This window comes from Botrytis porri (genome assembly GCF_014898465.1).
Source record: "Botrytis porri strain MUCL 3234 chromosome Unknown BPOR_006, whole genome shotgun sequence".
NCBI classification, from domain to species: Eukaryota; Fungi; Ascomycota; class Leotiomycetes; order Helotiales; family Sclerotiniaceae; genus Botrytis; species Botrytis porri.
In genome coordinates, this window is record NW_024066080.1 from 135193 (window position 1) to 157102 (window position 21910).

The 21910-nt window shown below is 40.8% G+C and overlaps 4 protein-coding genes across 4 annotated transcripts; 2 read left to right on the top strand and 2 right to left on the bottom strand.

The window, feature by feature from the left end:
- Positions 1 to 343: 343 nt before the first annotated feature.
- On the bottom strand, positions 344 to 3461 carry EAF01_004585 (uncharacterized protein; the record flags this gene model as incomplete). The annotated part of the gene is made up of 8 exons (XM_038912839.1): positions 2745 to 3461; positions 2501 to 2574; positions 1897 to 2237; positions 1589 to 1786; positions 1287 to 1490; positions 1013 to 1164; positions 842 to 926; positions 344 to 703 (listed from the first exon to the last, which is right to left on the bottom strand). The coding sequence occupies exons 1-8, from the start codon at positions 3104 to 3106 to the stop codon at positions 344 to 346; spliced, it is 1776 nt and encodes a 591-aa protein (XP_038770925.1). The 5' UTR covers positions 3107 to 3461.
- A 3210-nt stretch (positions 3462 to 6671) lies between these two features.
- EAF01_004586 (uncharacterized protein) lies at positions 6672 to 10752 on the bottom strand. The gene is made up of 2 exons (XM_038912840.1): positions 9325 to 10752; positions 6672 to 9266 (listed from the first exon to the last, which is right to left on the bottom strand). Exons 1-2 carry the CDS (start codon positions 9565 to 9567, stop codon positions 7122 to 7124), a joined length of 2388 nt encoding a protein of 795 aa, XP_038770926.1. The 5' UTR covers positions 9568 to 10752; the 3' UTR covers positions 6672 to 7121.
- Positions 10753 to 13608: 2856 nt separating this feature from the next.
- Positions 13609 to 18261, top strand: EAF01_004587 (uncharacterized protein; the record flags this gene model as incomplete). Its single annotated transcript, XM_038912841.1, has 7 exons — positions 13609 to 13688; positions 13900 to 14094; positions 14153 to 14293; positions 14357 to 15834; positions 15893 to 16023; positions 16120 to 16834; positions 16904 to 18261. The coding sequence occupies 7 exons, from the start codon at positions 13609 to 13611 to the stop codon at positions 18259 to 18261; spliced, it is 4098 nt and encodes a 1365-aa protein (XP_038770927.1).
- A 1116-nt stretch (positions 18262 to 19377) lies between these two features.
- On the top strand, positions 19378 to 20976 carry EAF01_004588 (uncharacterized protein; the record flags this gene model as incomplete). The annotated part of the gene is made up of 1 exon (XM_038912842.1): positions 19378 to 20976. One exon carries the CDS (start codon positions 19378 to 19380, stop codon positions 20974 to 20976), a length of 1599 nt encoding a protein of 532 aa, XP_038770928.1.
- Positions 20977 to 21910: the final 934 nt, after the last annotated feature.

Here is a 21910-nt window from a genome sequence, read left to right on the forward strand (position 1 = left end):
ACATACTCTATTCATCCTCTAAACGACTGACATGTGGTAGAAGAGTTCATTTGTCGATCTGTCCGTCCATCCGTCCATCCATCCATGCTACACAATCCCACACATGATTCTCGAGATTGTGAGGTATTTGCTTTGTAATGTGTATTTGTGTATTTCTCGCTTCCTCTTATCTGCATAGCTTTCCCAGAGTTTCTCGCGTAGGTAGGCATCTTGTTGTTTTTTCGTGTCGATACTGTAAATAGGTACTGTTTACACATTTGTAGTATTCGATGAAACATTATTCACTTCCCTGCATCTTCCTCCACCCCTCTTCTCCTTCTCCCCCCTTACCCTCACCACATCCCTATCCATACCTGACCCTCACACCCCCCCTTCCCACCTCGGGAAACGGCAAAAATAAATCCCTCTTCACCTCCACATCTCTCCTATCTGTCTCCACCAACTCCTGTACTTCATATCTTCTAAAAATCGTCGCGAGCGTGAGTAAAATCTCGGCTTTGGCGAGATTGATGCCTGCACAAGAGCGCGATCCTTTGCTGAAAGCGACGAGATATTTTTCGAGAGTTTTGTCGGGGGTGAGAGTGGTGGAAGAAGAATTATTGGCGGGAGTAGAGGTTAACCAGCGGTAGGGATTGAAGGTCAGAGGGTCGGGAAAGATGTCGGGGTTTTGATGCATGTGGACTGAGGTCATTGAGACGGGTGTCTGTGTGAGGTTAGCATTTTGTTTTCTTTCATTTTGTTTAAGACTGAATTTGAATCTAAGGGTGATGATATAATGTGAAAGTACTTCCGTAGAAATGAAGAGAATGGAATAGAATGGGAGAGAGGAAACAATACGTACACCAGCAGGAATCTCCCAATCTTTATACATCATGACTTCATAAGGAGAAACGCGAGGAAGACGAGTTGATATACCATAAGAAAGTCTATTTAGTATGTTAGTTAGAGTGAGTTCCCAAGTATACATGATGCGCTTAGAGAAGAGGAAAAGGGCAAGGGATTGAATGTATACCTCAAACCTTCATTAGCGACAGCATTTAAAAACGGAAGACCTTCAAGATCTTTCAAACAAGCTCTTGCGTACCTATCTGTCATAACAGATTTTAATTCTTCCCTTAAGGTTTTCAGATGTTGTGGATTGTCGAGAAGATGGAAATGTGTGTTCTGTGATTCATCATGTTAGTTATGGATCATGTGTATTCTTCCTAATGTCTTCTTTTCTTCCGCTACTTCCCCTCCGTTGTTTTCTCTTTCCTCGAAAACAAGAAACATAAGAAACCACTTACAGTCAACATATTCGAAACCGTATCACTCCCAGCTCCAATCAGTACAAAAGCCTCTTCAAACAATCTCTTGAATTCTTTTTCCGACGGAGGAATTTCATCCGATTCAAGAATTGCATGGACAATTGTTCCTTCAATTCCATTGCCTTTATCAGGATCAAATTTATAGTTGCCATCGAGAATATTCTTAGTATCTACTTCAATTGCCTAGGTGAAATGAAGAGTTAGATAGTTTTTTCCTCTCAATTCTCGGTTATGAATGAAAAGTAGAAGCGGAAAAGGGGAAGGTGGCAAAGCATACTAACCTTGCGAAAATCCATAAGCAGAGCAAAACCAGGTTTGGTGATTTTTAAGAACCATCTGGGAAGTGCTAGAGAAATAGGTAGGAGAATAGGAAATTGTGTTAGGAGATGACCTAATTTGACGGTCTCGGCTATTGTTTCGACCCAGAGGGGTGAGAAATTGGGAGAATCAAGATGATTCCAAGAACGATTTAGTGCGTACTGTGTATGGGAGTTAGTTTATACGGTAATTTAGGTTTGTCAAGAAACGAGTTCATAATCAGAACCAAAAGGAAAAACCGAGGCAATATGACAACAGAAAACAAACCAACCAAAGTAATAACATCAGTAATAAAACACTGATAAACAATTCTCATATCCAACTTCTCACCCTTTTCCTTGAACTCTTCAATTCTTCCACATAACTTATCAAGCATATCAAGTAACATAGGTTCCAATTTCTTGATCGTTTGCTTCGAGAGATATTTATTGAGAGCAGCGCGTCTTTCTCGATGAAGTTTGTAATCTACACTTCCAAAAGCTGAAGCGGGAAGTTGGAAACGATCGAGAAAGTAGGCATACTTGTGACGGACTTTGTGTTGGGAATATAATTCTTCATAAAATGCAGGGTCGTAGACGTGGAGTTGATGGGGAGAGATGCGGATGATGGGACCTGGGATGTTAGTATGTGGGATAGAGTGATGGTGTGAAGGAGAGGTTGTGAGAAATGTGAGGCATTAAGTATAGAGATGGATTAAGAGATAGTGATGGCGGAGGTAAAAGATAAGTGACATGAAGGCATAAATGAAGTGAAGGAGAATCAATATCATGACGACACATCTTTTGAGAAACCAAAACACAACATCTAGAAGACATAAAAAGTAACAGTCTGGTCACCTAACACCAAAATCCCACGAGAAAATCAAAAATACACACCATAAACCTTATGCAACTCTCTGATCTTAAAAGTAAATTGTCCATCACACCAAACATCATAGTAGAATTCATACCTGCATCACCACGTGTATTAGCCAAATTCAAACACCCAAACCCTCATACCACATCTTTTGCAAAGATACCACAATAAGGTAACCTTTCTCTTTCTCGAGCCACTTCTCCTTGCCACTCCACATCCCATTCCAGAACCCCTTGACCTTAACATATCAAAAACCCAACATACCAAAGACTTGCCGCCGCCAATTTCGGACCCGGAAACTTCGCCAAAGGACTAAAATAAAGTCGATAAACCACCAACGTAACCTGATATACCAAAAACGTCGTAACGAGAATCAAGAGCCAGTGCTCCATGAATGGTTGTAGAAGTCTCATTGTTTGGCGATATAGACCTTTCTTCACCTCTGTGTCTTTTGTATGTTTTGAAGATGTTGATGATCTTGATATACTGAGAGACGATGGATTTCCTATCGTTGTTCCCGTAGTAGTCAAATCTTGAAATCGTAGGAGAAAATTGAGGCTTCCCAAATATAAAATTGAAGCCATCTTATTAGGACAAAGCTTCATATCCGAGAAGGGTGAATTCATGATTTGAAGTTGAGCGAGGAAGACGGATTATCGAGGTGAATGAGTTGGCAAGGCCGAACAGAGATTGAGGTATTCACTTTCTTCACTCTGACTGCTGGTCAACCGACGACTCTGTTTGATCTAACCACCGATATCGTCAATAAACCAAATACATTTCTCCCGTCAAAGTCACTCAGGAATATATTTCATCTCATTTCAAAGAACACCACTTCAGCTTCGGTTTCTATATATCTTCATCATTATTTCCCCAGAGAGAGTGATGATAGGTAATGATATAAAGTAATAAAATCCCATCAATATTGAAACGCTACCCCCATCATTTTCGCCAAAAAAAAAAGGGTAAGAGCAAATGAAGCAAACAAAACTAACAACCATCAAATCAAAAGTTGTCTGAAACAATACACGTCAGAATGAGGAATCGACAATATATACATACCAATATACCAAGGAAAATGGGATGTTCAACCCAGCATCTCACAACCAATCCAACCCCCGCAATCCCAATCAAATTACCTACTTGAGTATCAATCTTCTATCATATTGGTACCACCAATACCACCAATACCACCAATATCACCAATATCCCATACTAGTAAGCACCATAAGACTCTCGCACCAAACCAAACCCACCTTCGATCTTCCCTCCAGCTCTGCAAGCATCTCAGCCGCAATACCCAAACACGAATTCTCATCCAATCACCCATTCCGGGAAAGTGAGGGTGTGCAAGTAGATGTTTCCCGTCGCATTGGTGCTACATTGGCTTGTCTTGGCATTTTCCCGATGGAAATGGAGCTTATTTTTTGATACTTCAACTTGCACATATATGCAGATTTGGTATCTTGGGAAATTTTCTAAGTATCTCAAAATATACACAAAGTTCAAATAGATCTCGATCCCATCCATCCATCCATTCTTTCTTCCCAATTACATACATACACTCATACGTGGTGAATCCAATCCGATGTCGTGCAACATGCCTAACGCATTTATGCAACTCAGCTGCATCCATCCATACTTACATGCATACCCACACACCTATAGATCTACATCCGTATATATACACCACAAAAAATAAAAGTAGATCATCGATCCAACATTCTGCTGAAAATCCCATCTCCTGTTCCGTAGTAGTATTGAGAAAGAAAGCAGTTTTGTTTCAGAAATTTCCCTAGTTTCTTTCCTCTTCCACTTTCCTAACTTCTCTCACGGCTTCGATGATGGATGAGTATACTGTATAGAACGATCAACCGACCGACCGAAAGAAATGAAGAAAGAATCGGACGCAAGTAAGTAGGTGAGCAGGTGATTCATACACACACACATATATCGGCATTTCCAACTTCCAACTTCCAGTCGCACGAGAATATTGTGTTACCGGGTAATCTCTTATCTAGACTAATATAATTATGATATATTACTGCACAGCAACCTCAATAAAATTCGCGCAAAATTAATTCCTTGAATAAACTTAACAACTTTAATAAATTATTATAAATCATTATCCCGATATATTCTTTTCGACTACTCATTTTTATATAGATAATCAATTTAATTAATAAATAAAAGTAGAATTATAGTATAAATATCTTTTCCAAAAGGATTATTTCTAATTATATTAACAGGTAGAGAAATTAAGATCTCGATTTCTATTATAATTATATACTAGAGCATATTAATAGAGATTAAACAACTAGAATAAGAAAGCTAAAGAAAGAAGACATTCTTAAGAAATCTTATTATTTCTTATATAGTAATAATCGCTTAGTTTAAGCTAGTCTTGAACTAAGGTATATATAATGAGTAATTATAATATTATATAATATTCGTTATAATTTCAATTAAATATTAATCTTATTAGAATAAATGGTTTTTAATAAATCCTATATTTATAGAATCAAAATCAATCGAATTTAACTATATGTTAATTTCAAAATTCTATATTATTATACTAGTATTATATATAAGATTGAAATAAAAGAAGTTTTTAAATTGAATTCCTACATCAAAATTAAGCGAATTTGATAACTTTTTAAAAGGTTTGAATTCAAAGCCTTTTTAAATAGAATTAAAAATAGTGGAAAATAATCTATTCAATTTTTATTATTATTCTGATAAATTTTGATGGATGTTGAAGTTTTGTATATCAATAAACAGTAAAATCAGGTTTTTATGACTCTTCGAATATGGTAAGTTTGGGTGTAAAATGGCCTTGCGCGTGAACTTAATGCATAGTGCTGTATCTACAATACAATAGCATCCCATCCCATACCATACCATCCCAACGAACACCAAATTCGATACCCCAACACACCAACCACTTTTCATTCATATCCCGGAATAAAATCCTAAGGGATCAGTCGACTTCCATGCATCAGCTCCTGTGGAACATAAATAGATAAATAGGTAGATAATTATGACTTCGTTTGCAGTAGGAATATATACACATCTGATGTCTATCTGGTGGTAGTCATATCATATCATAGCACAGTGTATGACGAAGCAAATGAAATCACATAAAATCAAATAAGACTAACTCGCTCCCATTCTCCAATTGTTCGCCCATTCATTCATCCATTCACCCATTTGCTCATTCATCTATCAATACACCACAGCACAACACAACTCAACCCACCAACCACTTATTCATTACCACAACGCAAGCAAGAGAAACAGCAAGAGAAAACGCAAGAAAATCCCCCTTCCTTCCGTCTCTTCTTCCTCAGTACCTACTTAACAAACTACGGGCAAGATATTTTCAACTTATAGATGAGTTCAATCTCCTCTTGTTTCCTCTGCACCCACTTATCCCTCCTCCCTTCCTCTCCTTCTCTTCCATTCCCAACTCCCAAGTCAAAGAGAACAACAAATCCAACAAATACATAGATACACACACATACATAAATCGACCGACAAACATCACCAAACATCACCAACCAAATACCTCAAACCTCCCACTTCCCACTTCCCACTTCCCACTTCCCACTTCCCAATCCTCAACCATAAAACTCATCAACTTCCAAACCCCCCAATATCAATAGCTAAGATACGTCTATATTTCTCCTTCCCTTCCCTATCCTATCCCCATCTATATCTGGCCTCTCCTCTCCTCTCCTCTCCGCTATACATATACTACACACCACACACCACACACTACACACCATATACCATATACCACACACCACCACCACACACCACACACTACACACCACACACCGTTCTCAAGACTCAAGATCCCAGCAAGGGACAAGAGACAAGAGACAAGAGACAAGAGACAGGAGACAGGAGACAGGAGACGAGAAGTAGTTATGTGTAATCTTACACGAGCTATCATAAAGATAATCAAAAAAGAAAACCCCAGAAAACACGCACGATATAAGACTACAAACCTTTTTTACTCCCCCAGAAGCGATTCGTGCCCATGAGATATCAATATCAATATCACTTTCCCATTCGTCTATCTACGGATTTGTCTTTTGATGCCCTTTCTTGGACCTCAAATTCATTCATTACACTATCATCGAGACATTTCACCAGAGAGAAAAATATCAGCAAATGTGAAGAGACAAGTAAACTTTTATAGACTCTCAATGGGTAGTTTGATTATACAACAAGGGAACAATAACTCCGTGTAGCATATGCATTATATATATCATGATATCCGTATCCGTGTAGGCTTGCCGATATACCTTCCACATCTACCCCTCAAAGCCTTTTCAACAATCGCCGCCCCGCCCCAGTAATATATCGTTTGATCTAGGATGTCATAACCTAGAATAGGACAGGATGATGTCAAAACGTATACCACAACATTTTAATCATCCCCTTTACTTCCATATCCACACCCACCGACCTTCTCTGTCTTTTCAAATCACCAGCCCATCATTTCAAAAATTATGTGAAGACCTGAAATTCGTATCCGCGTCATATATACTGCTGATACGCCTTCTACCACTGCCGCTTTTTTGAACAATGAACAAAATCAAATAACATCCCAAAATATCCCCAAGACCTTAATTAAGGATTGTAATTATTCATGACTGCCCAAAAACTATCCTGACCCAAATCTCCTTCAAATTGCCATGGTTCAGGTTGTGCATATAAACTTGCGTCTTGGAAATTTTGATATGGCAAGTCATAATTTGTTCCTCCAAGGTTCGTACTCAGATCATTGAATATTAGATCGTGCATCGGTTGTAGAGGAGCGATTGAAGAAAGATCGAAATTGTGTGGCATAATATTATTAGTTCCTTGAAATTCCCAGGCGGCTGGTATATTGGGATTTGGTGAGGTTAAGTTTTGTATTGTAGGAAGATTGTAATGACTTCCATTGACAGAATTTGCCGAGGATACGGTTGAAGGATCGGTAGATGATGCAGGAGAGTTGTAAGATTGTGTGGATGTAGAAGTACCAGATCTTACAGCTTGTGAGCTAGCGACGGTTGATGATGGATTGGATCCAACATCTGATGGAGTTGATGGTTGAGGTTTGTTTGTTCCTAATGCTTTCTTCAAACGAATATTGATTGCTTTGAGTACACCAGCTGCAGTGTTTGCAATGGCATTGCGACCGATCATAGTATAAAATCTCTCCATCGCCCAATCAAAATGTTGTAGAGTATTGTCAAGAAGATCCCTATTCTCAAATGGATGTAGAATATAAATGGCGGCTGAGAGGATGATGGCGTCAAAGGTATTTAGGACAAGGTTGAACATTTTGTAATGTTTTGTCTGTAGCAAACTGAAATATTCACGTTGAACCCGCAAAATATCCAAACCAGCTTCAAGAGCAGAACGGCGACTTGAAACCGAAAGACAAATATATGGTCTATGAAGAGCCATTGTTGTGAATGCACCACCATTCTGAAAGATTAATCTGCAGGGTGGAAGCCAATAACAATCAGGATGATTATCCCACGTGGTGTCGGGATTTTCGGCTCTGAAGTAGGGTGGACATAGCTCATGAATTTGTTTGATATTAATGTGCATCTTTTGAACCTTGAGTGCATCACTAGGCTGTGGTCCATCTTTCTCGAGGTAATATATATCCCAAAGTGGAGCCATAACTTCAACATACCATAACAACATTGTCAAAGGTGTGGGCATATCTGTAGGCTTCCGTTCTAGAGGGGGGGTCTTGCGTCGATCTTCAAGAGTCGCGGGTATAGGAGCGTCGATGGGGAAAGGTGGTCTTGGATCACGCATATCAATGGTGGTAGGTCGACCAAGAACCAATGCCATATGCACATCCCATAGAGCGAGTACAAGCCAAGTTCTCCTTCGAAGTTGTTGATGCCAAATGTGTTCATATCCATCCTCAGGCTTGTGACGTTGAGGTTGATAATTATCCTTGTGTAATTCAATCTCTTGCGCATCTTTGATTGTTTGGGATAGAGAATGCCAACTCTCAGGCACCATTCCACTATATTTCAAGTATGACGCCCTTACAAAACCGGCCTGAACAGTCACAAGAGTAGTATTTCGTTTTCCTAACAAGGTCAAGATACTGACCCCCGAATCACTGTAATCAGCCGCAAGATCATCAAATGACATCCCTGCTGCATATTTGAGTGACTCCAAACTTGGATCATGGTCTGGTGGTTGAAACAGTAAGGCCATAGCGATACATTGGAATAAGAGAGCGGGAAAAAATTGTAAATCGGCGGGTAATTCCTGTGGTCCTTTATTCAAAGTTGCAAAAGAGAGATTGTTCCAATTTCTGAGATGATCGCGAAAGGTTCCTTCGTCTAAAGCATAATATTGAAAGTTGACTTCGCGGAAGAAGGTCTTTAGAAGCATATCAATGTAGGGTCGCGAGGGTAATTGTCGTATTAAGCTCTTGTATTTCTCCCGGAGTCCAGCATTCTCTGATGTTGTTATAGAATGCGATGTCACAGCGGCCCCATCGTTGACCTCTGCCTCTATCTTCTTGAAGATTCCCAGAGTTGTGTTTGAATGGGCCCCATTTGACTTTGCATATCCTAAAGCACTAACTTTTGCTACGGAATCCGACTCGACTTGTGCATTTTTTCCGTATTCCGCATTATCAGACGACCTCAAGTCATCTAGTAATTGTTGTTTCCTCGCAGATTCATTCTCATATTGACACACATCTTGCTTATTGCGATTAACACAATTCGAACATGGAAATTGACGATCACACTAGAATTGGTATTAGACAACTCATCTTATGAGAATACAATAAGAAAGCGAAAACAACCTTTTGCTTGCGCCTATGGCACTCGGTGCATGAGATTACCACTCTCTTCCTCTTCTTTGGAGCTTTTTGCGGGACCTCTGTTTTTATAGTCTCTGGGCCCGATGGATTATTGTTCTTGGCCCCAGCAGCTTGTAGATTGTGGTTGGGAGGTAGGTTGTCGAGGTTGAGGCTGTTGTAAAATTCGTCGCATGCGACTTGATTGGGATCCGGCTTCATATTGATCGAAGTCTCACTTATTTGCATGATGAATGATGGTGAAAGTGTAGAGATGGAGTGTAGAGAGATGGAGTGTAGAGATGAAGTGTAGAGATGGAGTGTGAAAGATGGTCTTTGAATGAGAGAATATCCTTCGCGCCACTCGCAGATGCAAATTGTATTGATATGCGATCGATATGCGACTATCGCCAGCCGAGTGAAGTTTGAATTGAGGAGTACTCGAATACCCCCACTTGTCAATACCAGTACTCGTGGGGTGGAGATGTTTGTGTAAGGGGCAGATGGGTAGTAGGTGTTGAACGAGAATGGGTACGAGTGTTGGTTGATTGTGTATCGTGAAAAAAGCGGCTCTTTGGAAAACTCGGGATTTAATCCTGATGTGAGTCGATTTCGAGATCTTGGTAGTTACATCTAAGGCTTTTTTGGTCGTCACAATGTATGTAAGAATAGTCGATGTTGCCAATCAAATCCTAGCAGATCGTGTGAGGGACCGAATCTTTCGGATGTAAGGAATCTATTCTTGTTGACGCAAACGCCGAAAGGATGAAGAGATTGGATATGTGTAGAGTGGCGCCGTGGCGGGCAAATGGGCAAATGAGCAAATGGATGGGTAAAAAATAGATGGAGAATTTGATTGGAAGTGCCTCAGGCCAAAATTGATGAGATCAAAGGGATCCATGGATGGAGATGAATGTCAGATGCAGCAGTATAGAGTACGAAGTAGGTGTGTTAGTACCTGCTACCCACAGTAGACTAGATGGTCGCACCTAGATATGACTGAGAATTCCTATTACCTAGAGAGAGAGAGAGAGAGAGAGAGAGACAGACAGACAGAGAGAGACAGACTGAATAATGAACGTAATTAAAGATTCAACATAAATTGTATTCGAGTATATGCATATATACAGGTGAATATAGGTGGTAACAAGTAGATGATAGATAGAGAGATAGTACTTGGAATCGATCAATAACCTTATATCGATTTACATGATCCGTCTGTCTGTCTGTCTGTCTGTCTGCATCTAAATGACGCTCCGCTGGCTCTCCGAGGGCCATTGCCATGGAGGCAGACTAAATGCTAAGAGTGATAATTAAATGGTATCGTTGGTTAGATGCTCAAGAATCTATGGTTCTCGTCTCGAAGCACAGTACAGAGAAAACACCAAGAGTATAGAGCAGATGCAAGGACCAAAGAGTGAAATTCAATTTAACTCGAGTACCTGTGTGACATCAATTTCATGCTTCTGAAGTTCCAATTGATCTGGTAAAGTCTAAATCGTCACTAAATTCCTTGATTATTAAGGTTATTTGTTATATTGAATGTCTTCATTTATTAAACTTTTCCTCAACCTTACAAAGTCGATTTTCTCTAACTGCTCACGACATCATAGACAGATATCATGGACAGACGCCGTATACCGATAAATTCCTTCCAGAATATTCTTCTTAGTCTACTTGTCACCGTTTCCCTGAAAATGGGAGCACCGGTATCCGTTCCGTGTGCCAAACCACGTGTATCCTCATCCTTCCCCTCCCCCAAGATAGACCGAGCTCCATCAACCCTACCTTGGGATCAGATCAAACTCTCGTGACCGGAATGCAAAATTCCCTTGCCATGCCGCGCCATGCTATGCCACGGGAAAGTAGACATAACGGAATCGGAAGCGCCCGACTCTACGATTTCCGGTACAGTAGTACTGAACTATTGAAATGCACGAGACTGAAGCATAGTTATTAGTCGTTGACCTAGTAGCTATTTGAAGAATGATAAGAGACAATCCTTATACATTCAGCCCAACGAGCTTCAGATTATTTTCAAGCACGCCACCCCCCACCTTCCGAAGAAATAGCATTCGAGAATGCCATAGCCATACTGAATGAGACATAGGGATTTTGAATCTTGATACATACGAGTTGACGAGCATCACCTGAAAGGGGAATGGCTGGGGACACCGCTCAGCCACAAATGTTTGTGAGGAATTTCGGTTCGATGTTTGGAAGATGTTAGTGCTTCATGTGGTGAAGAGAGTCCTGGGTCTAGATCGGAAGCTTAATCTTCACCACTAAAGAAAAGTATAAAGGACGGTGTACACTGTACGAGGGGTGCCACGGGGCTGGCGGGCTATACCCAAGAGCCGATGTCTAATGTTCATCGATTAGACTTGGGAAACTATTCGGAACTCTTTTGGGGAGATTTCAGGGGGTGATGGGAAGTGAAGGATGGGTAACGTGATACTTACAAATGCAAATGCAAGGATGATTCCTGATATTGCTTTATCTACAACGTACTAACCACCCGAGAAGCGTCAAGATAATTTAATATGGGGAAGAGGAACGAGAGGAACGAGAGGAACGAGAATTGAGCAGGAAGAAAGAAAAAAAGTAAAACAAAGGGTCCATTAGTGTCATCTTTTAGTTCTAGTCTGGTGAAGTAGCTAGACAGTGAAGAGACTAGGTTGAGAAAGAGTTTATGGTTGTAGTACCTCATAGGTACTAGGTACTAGGGATGTAATACAGCATTGGTAGGTATGAGGGATGAGGGATGAGGGAAGAGGGAAGAGGGAAGAGGGAAGAGGGAAGAGGGAAGAGTGAAGAGTGAAGAGTAAAGAGTAAAGAGAAGAGTGAAGAGTGAAGAGTAAAGAGTAAAGAGAAGAGTGAAGAGTGAAGAATGAAGAGTGAAGAGTGAAGAGTGAAGAGTGAAGTAAAGAGTAAAGTGTCAGTTACGGTACACATATAAACAACCCGATTTTGGATCATTAGGCATGTGTGGAGAATGAGAGTAGTAAGAGTGAAGACTGAGAGTGGAAGTGAGAGTGAGAGTGAGAGTGAGATCGAGGGTAAGAATAATAAGAGCAAGAGTCAGAGTAAAAGGGAGAGTGAAGAGGGCAATAGAAAATCTCCACCGGCTCAATCCCTCCAGAATCTCCCGGGGTGCTCCAGAGACCCTGATGACATCTTTACATTCACGCCTCTTTCGCTTACGATACCCATATTAATCAAGAATCAATGCATAATGACGCAAGATGTCGATCGATTTTTCTACATCCCATCCAGACCTTTTGCCGGCCACACCAGAGTTCAGAAAGTCCCAGATAGCAGTAACACACTCGAGACACGCTTCAATCTGAACATTTCCCTTTCCTTTCCCTTTCCTTTCCTTTCCTTCTTATTATTTCTTTCTTTTCTGGTCCGTGTCCAGTCACAGCATGTTCACACTAATAATGCTATCATACTAATAAACATACATCAGGTAAAACTAGGACCCCTTAGTAACTATTAGGTAATCTCCACCAGTCGAATTGGTGAATCTGAAGTTTGAATCTGAAGTTTGAATCTGAAGTCAAATCTAAAGTCAAATCTGAAGTCAAACTCGAAACTCAATTAATAATAATTCATACACTGACCCAACCTTATCTCCTACCTACTACATACTCTACCTACTACTACATACTCGTACCAATCTACCAATCTACCAATCTACCAATTTACCAACCATCCTTCTCACCACCCAAACCCTTTTTCTTTTTCTTTCTACGTCTATCGTGTATTTAAGAACAAGATAAGATTATTATTTAAACCCAAAATTAAAAAAATTCACCTTAATACTATTAAGGCTTAGACTCCCTTCAGTGTCTAACACATCTATACTTTATTTCATTTGGTCTATCTGCGAAACGGCTACCTATAAGGCATTGGCATTGGATTTGGGGCTGCATCGTCGGTATTTAATCATATTGAAAAGGTGGAGGGGTTGCTTTTTAACACAAGCCAATGCATGCAAACCAACTAGAAGCTAGGTGAGTAAATCTCTACTCCCTCCTTGTCTTTTCCCATTACCATTACCATTCAATATACTAATATACCGATCATCAATAAGGTCAGAAACTTTAGTCACTCGATTTCTGATCGTCGCATTCATTAGACAGACCTTACTGCCTCGACCATTCCCCGACCACTCCCACCTCACCTAGAGACGGATCATAGACTGATCATCACCTTGACTACCTTCTCTCAATCCTGTCGAACTTTCTGAAAGCTGGCCAGCTATTCAACTAAAACCCAGCGCAGATGGCGCCGGTAGAAGCAACAGTCGCGCTTTCGCATGTGGAGGGGATTTCCGATTCCGCCAGAGCCAGAGAATTATACAAGTATGTCCCATTGTTTAATTTGAATCGGTTGCACAAGTGTAACAAGAATCATGGGGGGAGACACAAAAAGACTCACACATGCTGAGTCAAATAGAAGGGAATCAATCATGTCTATCTCATGAAATGGTCTAGAAGTGGCTCACTACCGATTCATTTGGTACCGCGAGTTCAAATGCGAAAGAGCTATCATACTGATATCTATCTCCTTCAGGTACTATCAACCTACTGCTCCCATAAATACAGAGACATGTTTTCCAGTACCCCAACCATCCACCGAGTTTGGCAATCAGGATATAGAAGTACAATCTGATATTACTTCAACCAAAATTTCTTCTCCCGACACATCGCTGACAGCATTCTGCCAACTGGTATCATGGAGATTAGAGGTGCAGAGAGCAATGATCAGGTATGATACAAGCTTGCATATCTGTCACATTGGGTTCACAGCTGACAAATCCCTCAAGTCTTATCGATGATGGCACTCAGTATTTCATTGCAGAAAGCACAAAATCATTAAACCTAGTGGATGCCACAAAGCACAAACCAGGTGATGAGTTGTGGCTTGGCTGTACTTCGGTGTCAAAGGCTGGTAGGCTGTGCGAGAGGTATGACAAAAGCGAATTTGAATTTAAAATCAAGTCATCAATTGTATTTAATCTCTGCTACAGGACCATCGAGACTGCCCCAACCATATTGGGTGAAGAGTATCCTGCATTCATTGTCAATGACTTGACATCAGATGATCGATTCAATCAACTTTCTTTTGTTACGGAACCCCCACATCTCAGATTCTATGCAGGAGTTCCACTTATCACCAAGCGAGGCATACCGATTGGAAGTTTATTTGTGGTCGATAGTCATGCCAGGCCCGGTCTCTCCAAAGATGACATCTCTTTCTTGGGCACAATGGCATGCACCGTTATGAAGCATCTAGAGTTGACTCGAGAGGTGGAGGAACATCGACGTGGCATGAAGATGAGCAGAGGTCTTGCATCATTTGTCGAAGGACGTGCAGAACTCGAAGAGGCAGACATGGAAGCAGAAGACGGAGAGGGTACGAAGATTGTTGGCCAGTTTGAAACAGACACAGGGATCAGACGGCAAAAGTCAAAGTCTTCATCATCAACAAAAGATTCGAGGGTGTCAAGTGCTACTTCACTTTCTCTTAGCAATGGTAAAGAAAAGGGGCATGTTACCTCAACTTCAACCATTCCTCCAAGGATAGAAGGTACCGTTTTGGGATCTGAACGATCGGATTCATTCACCAATGAACGACCAGGGATGGAATCCACCCCCTATTCCTCTTATGGAGAGACTAGTACAACAGAGCAGTCACCTTCCGATATGTGTAAAACTGATACCCCTGACGAGGAATTTACCGAAGCTTCGGCTCTAAAGTTGCTCTTCTCCCGCGCTTCCAATCTGATTAGGGAAACATTTGAGGTAGATGGCGGAGCTGTATTTTACGATGCACAAAAAGGTTTCAGCAGTGATACGCAAGCTTCTAACTTGGAATCGTCTGTTACTGATAGCCAGACGAGTGGTGATGATGGAATGAGAAACAGATTCAATCCTCAATTCTCGATTTCACGACCTTTTACTCGATCGTCGACCATGTCACAAACACGAGAAATCGAGATTTTGGGATTCTCTACCCCCGAGGCATCATCAATCAATGGCGATTCATACCCGGGGACTCATTCATTCTTGCCATTCGAGGAAAGGTCTTTACATCAGTTTTTGCGCCGGTACCCACGCGGAAAGCTATGGACTTTTGATTCGGATGGATCCATGTCCTCAGCGTCAGATGATGAGATGCTCAAAGGTTATAGATCTTCTGTGAGACCGGGCAGAACTCAACAACGTGGAAAGAATAAAATGGCTAGGGCTGCAGCAGATGGAAGATTCTTGTCGAATCATTTTCCTGGCGTCCGCCAGTTGTTATTTGTTCCACTTTGGGATGCTGGCCGTTCTCGCTGGCTCAGTGCATGCTGTGTTTGGTCAACAGAGCCTACACGCATCTTATCAAAACAAAACGAATTGTCGTTTCTCACTGCATTTGGAAATAGTGTCATGGCTGAATGTTCTCGCATAAGCACCGAAGTTGCCGATCAGAAAAAGAGTGACTTTATCGGAAGTATTTCTCGTAAGTATTGAGCAATGATTGTCAGTATTTTAACAAGGGGGCTAACGATGGTGCAAAGATGAATTGAGAAGCCCGCTGCACGGAATACTTGCGTCTGCTGAGATATTGGATGATCTTTCATTGCCAAATCTAGCTCAAGAACTTGTCGAAACGATTGATAGTTGTGGCCGTACCCTCTTGGATACTATTGTGAGTCTATTTTGACTGCTCTTGGGAGTAGCTTGCTCTCATTTCCCTTTCCTCATGCCCCGGACCTCGTTCACCCTTGCTTACTACTTCTTCTAGAATCATATTCTGGACTTTTCTAAAATTAGTAGTCTTGAGAAGAATTGGCGTAGAAATCGTCGGGGCTCCACGAAACGAAGATCGCAATCGAGTAACGCTGGTCCCCTGGCTTTACAGCAATCCGATTTACCTATGATTAATCTTTTTGCTCCTGTGGATGTGGCAGTTCTTTGTGAAGAGGTGGTTGAAAGTGTTTTTGCTGGTTATGTGTTCCAAAGTGTGACGGCAAAAACTTTCGATATGGTTCATGATATACATGACAAAAGCTCGGATTCGAAACGACAATCAGGATTACTCGCCATGTCATCTTCAGCAAACCAAATCCCACAAGTTTCAGTCATCCTAGATATTGCTCTAGATGACTACAATTTTACTACACAACCCGGTGCTTTCCGAAGAATTATCATGAACTTACTCGGCAATGCTTTGAAATATACGTCACACGGCTATGTACGGGTCAAATTAGAGACCGCCAAACTAGATGATCTTAATGTTCCTGGTGATGGGAGAACTCCGAGATCTATGATAATATTGACAGTGACCGACACGGGCAAGGGTATATCTAGCGAGTTCCTTAGATCGAAGCTTTTTACTCCATTTGCTCAGGAGAATACTCTCTCGAGTGGAACTGGATTGGGATTGTCCATTGTGAGGAGTATTATCAACCTACTTGAAGGAGACATTACGATCGATAGCGAGTTGGGACGTGGTACTGGTGAGTAACTTTGAACTCTTCCGCTGCGCAAATATGAAATGTTGGCACAGTACTAATATATGCCTCTAGAGGTCAGAGTTACCTTGCCACTTCTTCGCGAAATGCCAAGAGAGACATCAGCACCAGCAACACCAAAAGCTGTAACCTCATTGTTGCGTGAGACAGACGAATCAGTATCGTTATTGCGAAGTGAGATAAGCGGTTGTGAAGTGGGCCTCTTTAATTTTAATCCTCCTACGATAGACCCTATACTTGCAAGGAAGGGGAAGTTTCTCGAAGGGTCTGTCAGAAATTTCCTTACCAATTGGTATGGTTTGAAGATTGTGCCACTATCTAAGAACCCAAAGATTATCCTAGCGAATGCTCCAGACTTGTCTGTGCTCGCGAATCTCCGTAAATTGCTTCCGCGTCACAGCAAACCGTCAATTCTAGTTCTATCGCCACACTCTGCACGCTTCAACCACTCATTCGCAGAAGCTGGCATCAAAGGCAATGTCACCGTAGTAGCGAAACCAGTGGGTCCACTTAAACTTGCAAGAGCACTTCGATCTTGTCTTGAAGGTGTGGCAACTGGAAGTGGTACAGCCATCACGCCCGATACATCTGTCATGGCGCAAGCTAGCACTAATGATCTGAGTAACGTCTTTGAGGATTTGCTCATTTCTCCGAATGGTGGCGAAGTATTGGATAATAGTCGTATGGCGGCTGATAGCGAGAATGCTCGGAAGGCCATTGAATCACCGACTCCAAACGCACTTGTTGAGAAGGGCAAAGAATTTCCATTTCCTTTACCTTTGGGTGGTAAAAATTCCACTTCAAATGAGGAAATCTCTCTGGAGAACAACCTCCGCGCCCCCGTCGCTTCAAGCTTTGGTCTCTTATCTCCACCTGATCCATCGGTTGGGTATGTGACTAGTCACCCATCTGGTTCTTCAACCGCAACAGCAACTGCACGCCAATCTCCAATCACGATTGCAGACTCTGACCCTTTCACACCAAATCTACTTCTAGTAGATGACAACATGATAAACCTTAAACTTCTGCGTCACTTTATAACGAGATTGGGATACACAACAGTTCATGAGGCAGAAAATGGACTTGAAGCAGTCAAAAAAGTTGAAGAACGATCAGAGGGATATGATGTCATTTTCATGGATATCAGTATGCCAATTCTAGATGGATTCGATGCCACAAAAGAGATTCGAAAACTAGAAAAGTCAAGACGGGAGCGAGCAATAACCGACGGTGGAACAGACAAGAGTAAGAAGAAAAATGAAGCACTAGTGGTGGCACTTACGGGTTTGGCTGGTAAAGATGATGTGGAGAAGGCGAGAGCTTGTGGCATTGATCTTTTTATGACGAAGCCGGTGGCTATGAAGGAAGTAAGGAAGATTTTGGAGAACTGGAGGGCTAATCAGAAGGACTGAATGGGAAAGTGGACGACTCTGATGAGTGAGACATTTGCACGGAATCATGGAACGATGGTTATGAATATGAATCGTATAAGGGACTTGCATCTTGAGGCGTTATGGAAGCATCATGGCAGAATCAAAATTGGGGCATGGATATCTAGGAATTGTAACAATATGGAGGGACGGAGTGATAAAATTTGGCGTGGCGTTTGGCTTTGGGCTTTGAGCTTTTGAGAGGGAGGGGCTCTTATATACCCGGGTTTAATGCATGGAGTTTGTGCTTGAGATGAGTGTGGCTTTTTGGTTTTTAGGAATGTTTTGGGGGATTCTTCAAGTTGGATGGAAGGAAACGAATTGGTGTGGAAAGGATGTGATGTCAAATAATATACCCTGAGGTGGGACGATGGTGTTGTTGGAAGAATCGAGGTGATGATTGATGGGATGGATGAATAGATATGTATTATATGAAATCATGAATAAATCAATAGACACCAGGTACAATTATGTTATGTGTTTCATCCTTATATAGTGTGATATATTGCAGACTTGTAGTGTGTGAGCCTAGATCATTGTGGATTAGGGGGTTTGTTTAGAAATAGAACTCGGAGACTAGGTACGTGGGTAGGTAGGTCTAGAATAATCGACCGAGTCATTGAAAGAGATTTGTTCTGTCTTTTTGCCAAGATGAATATACATGGGGTGAGAGGGTGAGGGAGTTACGATCTGGTGGGTGGGAAGAAACGGGAATGATGTGAAGTGAAAGAAGCAGAAATACAAGAGAATGGAAGGAATGAAGAAAGGGAAAGGATCTAAAGTGATGTAATATGACGTAAGAGGCAATGAAATGAACTTGAGTGGTTTGGTGAGAGGGATACTGGTAGATGGGTTGGGTTGGTGGAAGGAGATGGGTAGGTAGGTAGAGAGATAGGTGGATGGGTAGGATGAGTGAGTGTTTATATATGAGTGAGTAGGTGGGTGAATTAAGTCAACTACCCCACTTTCCGACCACCCCCTCTTTTCGACCACCTCAAAAACCACACCGCTTTGAGTAATTATAAAATTTATACTTTGAATAACTCAACAATGCTTTAATCAATTGATTTGAAATTTTGATATTATTATAATTGTGATATGAAGAATAGATATACCGAAGAAGATATCGCAGAGGCTCTTAGAGCGATTACAAATGGAGCAAGCATACGAAGAGCTAGCTTGGATTATGGTGTTCCACGTACCACACTTCACGATCGAATATATGGTGGAGTTTCGCATCAAAAAGGCGCCCAAATACTTCAAAAGTTATCTCCAATTCAGGAGAATCGACTAGCAGAATGGATATTAGTACAGGAAGCTCTTGGTACTAGCCCTACACATCGTCAAATCAGAGAGATGGCAGAGCACCTCCTTATTGTACGAGGGGAGGATCCCTCACTTGGAAAGAAATGGATACATAGCTTTTTTCGAAGGCATCCTAATATTGGAACTAAGAAGCAACATCAAATCGATTCTGCACGAGTTTCAGGTGCTACATCTGATATTATTAAGAAGTGGTTCCGGAACCTCGCAATCCCTGAAATCAAGGCTATTAAGCCGGCCAACAGATGGAATATGGATGAAGCAGGTATAATGGAGGGTCAGGGTCTTAATGGACTAGTAGTAGGAAGCACTGATCGAAGATTTATTCAAAAAAAGCAACCTGGATCTCGAATTTGGACCTCTTTTATAGAATGCATTTCAGCCAATGGAAAAAGCATTACTCCCCTTGTAATATATAAGGGAAAATCAGTTCAACAACAATGGTTTCCAACAGATTTGACTCTATTCAAGGGTTGGAACTTTACCGCTACAGAAAATGGATGGACTACAGATGCTACAGCTTTAGAATGGCTGAAAAAGATCTATATCCCTCAAACTACCCCTATTCAGCCGGAAAATTCAAGACTCCTCATTTTGGACGGACACGGAAGCCATGAAACTACAGCATTTATGTTAGAATGCTTTAATAACAACATATATCTCTTATTTCTCCCACCACATACGTCACACGTACTACAACCACTCGATTTATCTGTGTTCTCACCCCTAAAAAGTGCATATCGAATCGAACTTAATAAATTAAGTCTATTATCCGATTCCTCACCAATTGGAAAGCGCAATTTCCTTTCTTGCTATCAGAAGGCTAGAATAGAAGGTTTAACTATTCAAAATATCAAGTCTGGGTGGCAAGCTAGTGGTCTTTGGCCCAAAAATATGGCTAAACCTCTTATGAGTCGACTTTTGCTTGAAAATAGCAATAGAGAGGTTTTATCACTTAATCCTGAATCTGATGATGATCCTATTCTTCAATGGAATATATATTCATCGTTTATTCAATGGAAAACCCCTCAAAAAGGAGCCGATATCAGAAAATATAGAGATATAATGATTCAAGAGAAGGAGATCGATTTGCCAACACGAAGATTACTATTTCGCAAGATTATAAAAGGATTCGATGCTAAGGATTATGAACTCTTAGAGGCAGAGAATAAGATTAGAAAGCTAGAATATCAATTAGATGAAGCATTACCTAGAAAAAGGCGAAAGGTTGTGGTATCTCCAAATTCGAAGTTCGCAGGGATTAGAGCTATAAGGCGTACACAAATTGAAGCTGGAGATCGTGAAGATGAGGTAGATGATAGCTCTAGTGCTATAGAAAGTGATTCTACAGGCGATTTCATTGAAGTTCAATAGTTATTGAGTTATTAAAGTTTTAAGTGTAGATAATATGAATTTTTTAGGTGGTCGGAAACAGGGGGTGGTCGGAAACAGGGGGTGGTCGGAAAGTGGGGTAGTTGACTTAGTGAGTGGATGAGTGTGTAGATAAGTATTTGGTAAGATTGAGTGGATGAGCAGGTGAGTAGATGAGTAGATGAGTATATTATCCGGGTAGATGGCTTTTGTAGGGTTTGTATTCGAGTTGGTTGGGATGGTTGGGGATGGTTGGGGATACGTAGTTGTTGGGTGTGCTGTAGATGCATGGGTAGATGAATAGATGGGTAGTGGATAGGTGGGTATGTTGTTTATTGTGTAGGTGAGTAGATGAGTGAGTTAGTAGATGAATTAGGTTTAATATTTGAATATGGTATATAGATGGTTCTTGTATGAGATTTTATGTTGTGATATAGTATTTGTGAGGTGATGTGGTGTTTCTGGTATAGTGTTTGTGATGTGATGTTTGTAATGTAACATATTGTTGATATAGTGTTTTTAGTATAGGTGAGTGGTTGGCTTAACAGGTTCACAAGTACTTTTAGTCTCTTGATGCATTGGATAGGAATTGGGGTTGGGCTTAGAATTAAGATTCATATATTTGGATTCTGGATCTTGAGGGATAAGGAAGTTATGTCTTAGTATATGAAGTGAATGAATGGATATGTTCTATTGTGTGAGTAGGGTTGGGGAAATATACATTTTTGAGAATTTAAGTTAGGGATTGAGGTTAAGATTTACATATTTAAATTATATATATATATATTATTTAAAAAGTAAGTATTTAATTAAATATTTTTAATAAATTAGGATTTAGAAATTATATTTTTACATTTTTGGAAAGAAAGAGTTTACATATAAATACAAATAAATAAATTTATAAATATATATATATATATATTTATTATATGAATAA

Bases quoted from the DNA above. Each gene is read 5' to 3' on its own strand.
- EAF01_004586 (XM_038912840.1), bottom strand. From the start codon at position 9,567: ATGCAAATAAGTGAGACTTCGATCAATATGAAGCCGGATCCCAATCAA. The intron at 9,267-9,324 runs GTTGTTTTCGCT...TACCAATTCTAG, and splicing joins GCCATAGGCGCAAGCAAAAG to TGTGATCGTCAATTTCCATG.